Here is an 8,563-nt window from a genome sequence, read left to right on the forward strand (position 1 = left end):
CATCTTATCCGTTCAGTTTTTAAGTCTATATGTGTAGATCAACCCTACAAATTTTTAGCCAAATTAGCGATCGTTAAAGTAATAAACTAGATCAAATTAATAGACGAACCAAATCTGTCAAACATGAACCGTTCAAATTTATAATTAGTAAATCACACTTATAAATGTCTTAACGATTTTCAATATGACTGAAAATTTACATAAATAATATACTCATAAATACTTATAAACTGAACGGTTAATATGTGGATATAAGATCGAAAAATGGGATAAACCGAAAAATCTTAAACTAGTCCTCAACAGTTCTCAACTTAAGGATTATCATTAGAAAGACTTCCTTTGGTTTAGTATTCTGCCTACGACAGGCAAATAATGTTTTCTTCTTTGACCAACTCAATGTCTCAATGTCGATTGCAGCAGGGGATTTTCCATGTAATCTACTTTATTTCTACAGCCAAAAAGAAGGAAATAATGTAATATTGAGATAAGAGAGAGCCGGGAAGAGAAGAAACTTTTCAATCAGCCAATTAAGAACAAAACATTTATATGAATTGTGTTCTATTTTGCTTGGAATAAATCTGTAGACATTCTTGAACTAATTATTCAACATCCCTGTATCCTTTTCCCTGTCAAACCAGGAAAATTAGCTAAGGAAATAAATGTGCGCTCTATTCTCAATCATTCATCAGTAATACAAAGCTATAAATTACAGTACACAATTCACCTTTGGGGATAAGAACTCTTCAGTCCCCCAGCTATCCCTCCGTGGTGTATGTCCTATTTCACTCGCAACCAAATGATCGCATGGTTAGTCATCACTGGATGTGCTGTTTCCGCTGCTTTCAACCCAGTACTGTTTAACAACAACCAGTACCTTCTCAGGTACAAGAGGTCCATCCTCATGGTCCATCATTTTGGTATCCCATCTCATGGCCCCAGCGATCTTCTTAACCTTGTTCAGGACATTGACCTCGTCCCTTAAGATGACTGTCCCTTCAGGCCGCAAGATGCGGTCCATCTCCAAAAGGATGTCTTCCACTTTGCACCTGCTTACATATATATTAGGACACTGGGAAATGCTCCAAATAGTGTTTTAAATTAAAGCAAACCCTATCTAATAACTTTTTTTTTCTTATAAGATCTAATCACATTATTTATTCTATTAAGAATTAAAGGATTTGCCTTGTTACGTGTGCAGAAAATTGACAACCTACTTAACTTATCGATAAAAAAAATTAAAAAAAGAATTATGAAAGAAACCTTCAATTTTAAGTAAGTCTCTAAATCTTTATTAAGTTTGCTTTATGATTCACTATTACCACAAACTCCAGCATACTAGAACAGCCTAGAGAAAAATATTGTTAAACAGAACTTCTGGATTGATGAATTAATAACCTTCTAGTTTTTTAAATAATTAATAACCTTCTAGTTTGAACAGTTCTACTAGCTAAAATGATTGCAGAAATATTCATATCAAGAATATTAACTCCGTTGATACAATTTCTGTATCATAAGAAAAAATATCACGTTTGTAATCACATTGGAAGACTTACTCATTCCTGTACAAGCTGAACACCCCACTAGCATGGATAAGGTCATATGTCCTTGGATATGTAGAGAAACCTTCACACCTGAGATTGAGAATTTTGTTTATGAATTAGTAACAGGCAAGCAGATATCATATGTCCTTTGTTATAGAGGAATAAGCGCTTGGCGTTAAATGACAGTGCTTTGCATGAATAAATCCCCTTTTACGCTAAATTTTCTATTTTGAAAAACAAAGAAAAAAAATTTCAATGTTGTTTGAAATGTTGATGACGGAAACCGAGTTAGCATTAGCATCAATAATTATATGTCATAAAAAACCATTCAAGGTTTAATATGTCGTGATAGAAACTATGCAGTTATAAGTGGAACTAAAAATGCGACCGAAAGGAGCAGAGATTAACAGTACCAGTCGTGGTATATGCCAATTAGACCTCTCTCATAAACAACACCTAAAGTGTTCTTTGCTATTGAAGGTACGACATTCATAACCCAAGAGTTCTTTGATTCAAGGGCTGCTGCAAATCCTCCAAGGCCAGCATTCATATCCATGACATTCCGATATCTTGTAGTGCCAATTAATTTGTTGATTCTTTTGTAGGAATTAACTCGCTTTTTCCAAAGCTTATTGTCTTCTTGGTAAGATTCAATTGTCACCCCTGCAACTAATCCATTGGCTATTCGAGGAGGGACTGCATAAAGCCTCGCGGGAAACTTCAACTGCCCTACAGCTACATCATTTGCACTGGGAGGGGTTACACATGTGTCCATTTTCTTGTACCTGAATATATGACAACAAGCTAAGAATTAGGAAGACAGTATGAGAACTTTAGAAAAACAGATTTAATAGGAGGAAACAAAACAACAAAAGAAGTTTATCTTACTAAGAACCAAAGTAGATTTTTTTTCAAAGATGCTTGAAATGGATTGAATAGGACCATAAAGTGAGTAGAGTACTTCAAAGATGCTTGAAATGGATTGAATAGGACCATAAAGTGAGTAGAGTACACCAGTAGTAGAAAAAATAACAATAAAGAAGCAATCCCAGTGAACATGACGCAAGAGGATTGAAAATTGTAGATTCAGGGTAGACTTTTAACTTTTTAAGTTCAGGAGCAACCAGACTTATCCATGACAATTTAAACATGAAAGCAACCTGTTTAAAAAGTTAACAAAAAAAAAAACAAAACAAGGCTCATTGAAAGGATTACGATAATAGAGAAGTAATCAAGAGAAACCACAACAACAAAGGAGACTCATTCAATGGATATAAGAGTGGTAATTAAAGAGATACCACAGTGCATAGTGACATACCAGACATCATCAGCATCCTTTGTTCGGCATATATTGGCAGACTCCCTTTGGCAGGAATTGGTATTAGCTTTCTTCTTCCAGATAGCAATATCTCCTTTCTCGTACTTTTTCACCCAGCACAGGCTTTCAGCTAGTTCTTCAATCTTCCTTTGCTCTGCCTGGACATCCTCCTTGGACCTCTTCCATGTTTTGTAGTAAGTCTTCCAATTAATTGGAGGTCCAGACAAGATCCAATATCCCCCAGGTCTAAGGACCCGATCAACTTCTTTAAGGTACATCCCATCTGAACAAAAAACATTGACGTTTAAATTTAAACTTCCATCACTTTCAGTCTTTCAGAGACATTTTTGCAGACATCAAGAAATTTTCAGACATTTAAAAACCCAACTACAATCAGAAGCTCACTAAGTCTACAGGTAGTGAATGGTTAATGAATTCAATCAATCAAAAGAAAATTTCTTCTTATTGGTCAATAACTAGAAAAGAAAAAAAAAAATTGGAAAATGGAAATATAAAGGATTCCTAAATAGACCAACAGTCATCCAGAAGATGCCAACAGATAATCAGCGTTATGTTATTTAAAATCTTGGGAAAGATATAGACTCGTTGAAATAAATTTATCAGTCAACACTGATACAAATAAATGCAAATAAAACTTTGCATATCAGTTAACGCTGATACAGATAAAATGCAAGTGTACAAGTGGACCAAAAAACTCTGAAGATATATCAGTGGTAAATTACTGAGACCTCAGATTAGTTCATGACAATTCATGTGACCATATCATTTTTAATATGAAAATATATGCATATGCTTATCTATTTTCTAGAAGTCATATTCTTACATATAGAGAAGCTAAAAAATCAAGATGTGAGTTCTCAATCTCATAGTTAGTTACTCCAATATCTTACCATTTGCAGTCCATGGAATCAGACATCGAGAGCACTGAGACATATCAAAGGCCCTCGATGGGTATGGAAGGCGTATTGATCCAAGAACACCAATAACTGCAGGTACACCTCGCTCCAATGCAAACTGAACTTGTGCTTCATGATTGTCCTTCGGTGCAAATGACATAGCTAATACATTTCTCTTCAGCAAGTATGCTCCCCAGCTTGCGACCTGTGTCATAGTTGATCTCATTAGGACAACAACCATGACTAAACAAAAGAATTTACTGTGTGTGAACAAATAAGAGAGCTCACATACAAAATCTAGTTACATAAGCATTATATCCGCAGAGACATCAAACCACCCCAAAATGCAAGAGCATGTTTGTAGATATACATCCTATGTGTAAGCAATATTATATCTACTTAAATATTGTGTGTTTGGAAGGAGTAGGGTCTTAAATAATATTGGAGGAGACTGATAAGAACACCTTTGGATGACTGAAGCGAGTCAGAGTCAAACTAATTACATACAACTGATTGCTCAAATGAAGGAATGAAACATCCACATGCAAGAAATAACAGAACCAATGCAGTATAAAAAAAAACCAACATACCCCACAGCCAGTATCCAATGCTGTTCTCACAGAGCCATCTTTAATGGGAATAACTGATGCAAGTTCATCAATATATGCATCGGCACCGTGAGGGAACATTGTTCCTCCACCTGGAAATTTAAAAACATCACCCTTAAACTCTACCCAGTTCTGAACAGCTTTCTCAACTGCCAGGTGTCTGTAAGGGACATTAGCAAAGTGGGCATAGTCGCGACTTTTAGGCCAGGGAAAAGGAGTGATATACCCTTCCGGTGCTGGAATAAGACAGTGCAATTTTTCTTCTTCTGTGGGGCAATGTCTTTCTCTGTATACCATATTTTCCCTTGGGAACTTCATCGCTCGGTCTTGCTCTTGGCAAGGAGTATAATCCCTGTACTTAGGATCACAAGGCTTGAACTCCTCAACTTTCGGTTCAGAGTGTTCAATTATCTCCACGTCATTGTGATGAGGTTCAAAATTCAAATTACTACCAAAGACATTGCAGTCTGTATGCCTGGGTACTTCGAATGCTATCTTATCTCCTTTGCCAAAACCACTCTTTTGCCATGCTCCAAGAAGGTAGAAGAAACAGCACAGAGCGATCACAACAAACATAGACAATGTGCGTCTTGTTCTGTTTCCTGGAGGATTCTGCTTAGACCCCATAATATTGTCCAGAAAATTCCCTCAAACCTACACAAATAACAAGTAAGTTAGAGGGATCATTTGAAGCATATCAGGTGTGATGTAATAGTTATTTAGCTGTCCAAGAGTCTGATTTAAATATTAAAAAAAGAGATAAATTTTGCCACTTGAGTAATTGTTTCAAGTATGGTGTCCAGTCTTTATCTCCCGACTTAAATGAGTTACATCCGAAATATCTTAGCACTAGAACTAGTCACTATGAACATCTGAATGGTTGTCAAATACACGCACAGAAAAAGCAAACACCAAAAGAACACTTAAGAAAAAACTATGTAGATTCCAGAACATTATTTAATTTTTTCTAAACGTACAGTGGATCCCTTTCATCTACCTGGCAACAATCACATAAGCTGCCTTCTCTAAACCTATAGCTCAGAACTTGTAATCCGTAACTAGATTTACTTGCAGAGAATTTTGAACTCATAACTGGATAAGATAAAGTAATGAAGGATCAAATCCATATCAGTTATTTAACTTTGTAGATTTGCTGGGAAAATAGCTGATTGAATTATATCAAGGAATAATCTTTACCAGGCAAATTTTACATTTTTTTTTTTTTACTTCTAATCAGCAATTCCAATTTGGAATCAACAATTACTACCTCAAAGCCAAAAATAGAAAGATAGATGATCACCCATTTCCTTAAAGCTAGCTCAACTCTTGGATCATTAATGTCAAGTCCCTCCCCCACCCAAAAAGGAAACCTCTTGATTTGGACCCAGATTTAATTACAAACAAAGAAATCCATGCCTAATATTCAAAACCCATCAAACCCAGAAATACAAAAACCAAAAAACCAAAGCAAAGATCACCTCTTTCCCACAAAAACCAAACACAAAAACAATGCAAGCACAGATCTTGAGACACAGTACCCAATGGGAAAACAAAAGACAGCATTTAAAGACAACATGGAAAGAACATAGTAACATATAGAGGGATCAAGAATCCAAACCTGAAATGGGTGAGGGAGCTAAGCTCTAGCTTTGATTGGGTTGAGAGAGATGTGTGAGTGCTCAAAATGGGTCTAGTGGTATATGAAGCTCTCTACTATTTCACTCCCCAACAAGTGAGAGAGTGCGCGTTTTGAGCAGGAAGAGAATTATGGGTTTATATACACGTAAGAAGAAATTTAGATTTTCAACTGTGGGTGGACTTGGTTGGTTGAATAATCCGCCGACAGAGGCAGTGATGCTGTACGCACTGGAGCATGCAAATGACCTGTTGCCTTTGGGGATTATTAAGTGTTAAAGAAGGTAATAAATTAATAAAGGGACAGATCTAAAAGGGGAGAAGAATAATGATATGAGGAAGAACAAAGGTGAACGAGAACGAGCGACAGACTAGAGTCTGAGAGTCACTAGGTATAAGACTGAATTCAACTTACCGCGTTCACGTTGATTGACGTATAGTTTCAACAAGAATATCTTCTTGTTAAGTTGTCTAACTCATATGGAGTTATGATCAATCTTAAGTCGCTAGCTAATTTGGATAATAGGTGTGATTTTTATTATGTTTAAACTAGAACAGGAACAAGTGTGGCTTGTAAATCATCATTGTAACCACCTTTAACTCTCATTACGTTAGGAGACGTAATTGAAGAGGGACCCGCTCTGATACCAACTAGAACAGGGACAAGTGTGGCCTGTGGATCATCATTGTACCGATACTGTCCCAACTTAACCACCTTTAAGGTGTTGGGTTTTAATCACAAAAGGCCTCGGTACAATTGGATATGATCCATCCACTTATAAGTTGTATTTTATTTATCCCTTTTCTGATGTGGGATCTTTCCTCTCCAACATTTAATATATGAGAATATTCAGTCCAACACTAACGATAAATTGTAAGTTATGATTTATTTTATCAAAGACAAGACAATAAGAATGTAAACAATTTACTGTAGAATATATTAAATATATTTACTTTCCTTGTATGTGTAGGTTGAATATTATGTATAGGTGTAGGAAATATTTTCCTATTAGCACTACAATTGTATCTCTATATAAACCTCCTATATGGAGAAGAATAATACATCGAAGCATACCAAACCATATTGAATCCTTATTTTCTACTTGGCATCAGAGCTTGCCAGGTTCGATCCTTTCAATTTACACCTAAAACACCATAAATCGCTGTGTACTAAAAATCTCACAAATCACACACAAATTCTCAAATCCCAAGACCAAACCTGAATCCCGAATCACACTACAAACGAATCGTTACAAACAAAATCATAATTCCTGAATCCTTGTATCTCAAAAACCAAACCTTCAAAATGGCACACCAAATCAACTACCATACCACCACACCATGCCGGTCTCCATGCAAACCAAATTCATATGCAAACTCAAAATGTCCGCTATGTGGAGTATTAGGTCATAGCAAGCAACGTTGCTTTGAAACAATGGGTACCCGGATTGGTGGGATTTCACCCTGAAACCCCGAAAGAATCAAGCAAAAACTGTCATAACCACTACAGAGGAAGACCAACCATCCAATGCCTCCAATGTCACACAGTCAGGTATGAGTGGTAAGGTATCTATGAATAGGTCCTGGATTATTGATACAGGAGCATCAGATCACATATGTAATGATCCTAGCCTCTTAAAAAAATTAAAACCCTCCTCTCAAAATATTGTTTCTACTGCTGATGGTACTCCAACTCTGGTTACCGGAGAAGGCTCTATTGTCCTATCAAACACATTAACCCTTGATTCTGTATTAGTCGTCCCTTCATTGTCATACAATCTTCTCTCAGTTGGTCAAATCATTCAAGAATTATCATGTATTGTCACCTTTTATCCGTCTTTCTGTGTATTTTAGGACATTCTGACGCGGCGGATTTTGGGTTATGGAGTGAGAAAAGGGAAATTGTACTACCTAGATCTGACAGAGACAGGAGAGAAACATATGCAGTCTTTGGGTCAAGCTAATCAGGTCAATAGACCTGAGAGTGCTAAGAAAGATGTGTGGCTTTGGCACCGCAGGTTGGGTCATCTAAACTTCGGTTATCTTAAGAAGCTACAACCGCAATTATTTTCGGGTGTCGACTATTCAGATTTTCATTGCGACATATGTGAACTAGCCAAGAGCCACCATATTTCATATTCACCAAGCCTAAATAAAAGTCTTGTTCCATTTATGAAGATTCACTCTGATGTGTGGGGTCCTGCAGAAATTCCTTCTCTCTCTGGCGCCCGATATTTTGTGACGTTTATTGATGATTGTACCCGTACGACTTGGGTGTCTCTATTGAAAAACAAGAGTGATGTTTATTCTAGATTCAAAGAATTTCGCAAGATGGTGTCCACACAGTATCAACAGGATGTTCGAGTTTTCCAGTCTGACAATGGCGGAGAATATATTAATGGTCCTATGCAAGAGTTTATGAAGTTACATGGAATTCGACATCAGACTTCAAATACTTATACTCCTCAACAAAATGGATTGGCAGAGAGGAAAAATCGGCAGTTGCTTGAAGTTGTCCGTGCCTCTTTGTTTGGCATGAATGTA

The 8,563-nt window shown here is 36.6% G+C and overlaps 1 protein-coding gene across 1 annotated transcript; it reads right to left on the reverse strand.

Moving 5' to 3' along the window:
* Positions 1–498: 498 nt before the first annotated feature.
* LOC101294468 (probable methyltransferase PMT14-like) lies at positions 499–6,135 on the reverse strand. The gene is made up of 7 exons (XM_004300227.1): positions 6,003–6,135; positions 4,367–5,038; positions 3,771–3,981; positions 2,860–3,142; positions 1,955–2,326; positions 1,554–1,631; positions 499–1,046 (listed from the first exon to the last, which is right to left on the reverse strand). The coding sequence occupies exons 2-7, from the start codon at positions 5,009–5,011 to the stop codon at positions 809–811; spliced, it is 1,827 nt and encodes a 608-aa protein (XP_004300275.1). The 5' UTR covers positions 5,012–5,038; positions 6,003–6,135; the 3' UTR covers positions 499–808.
* Between the last annotated feature and the right edge of the window lie 2,428 nt (positions 6,136–8,563).

The sequence above is a fragment of the Fragaria vesca genome, linkage group LG5 (assembly GCF_000184155.1).
Source record: "Fragaria vesca subsp. vesca linkage group LG5, FraVesHawaii_1.0, whole genome shotgun sequence".
NCBI lineage: Eukaryota > Viridiplantae > Streptophyta > Magnoliopsida > Rosales > Rosaceae > Fragaria > Fragaria vesca.

Excerpts from the sequence above, each read along its gene's own strand:
- LOC101294468 (XM_004300227.1), bottom strand. The coding sequence starts at position 5,011 with ATGGGGTCTAAGCAGAATCCTCCAGGAAACAGAACAAGACGCACATTG. Across the intron at positions 3,982-4,366 it reads CATTGGATACTGGCTGTGGG|GTCGCAAGCTGGGGAGCATA; the intron begins GTATGTTGGTTT and ends ACTATGACACAG. Across the intron at positions 1,047-1,553 it reads TTCAGCTTGTACAGGAATGA|GTGCAAAGTGGAAGACATCC; the intron begins GTAAGTCTTCCA and ends ATATGTAAGCAG.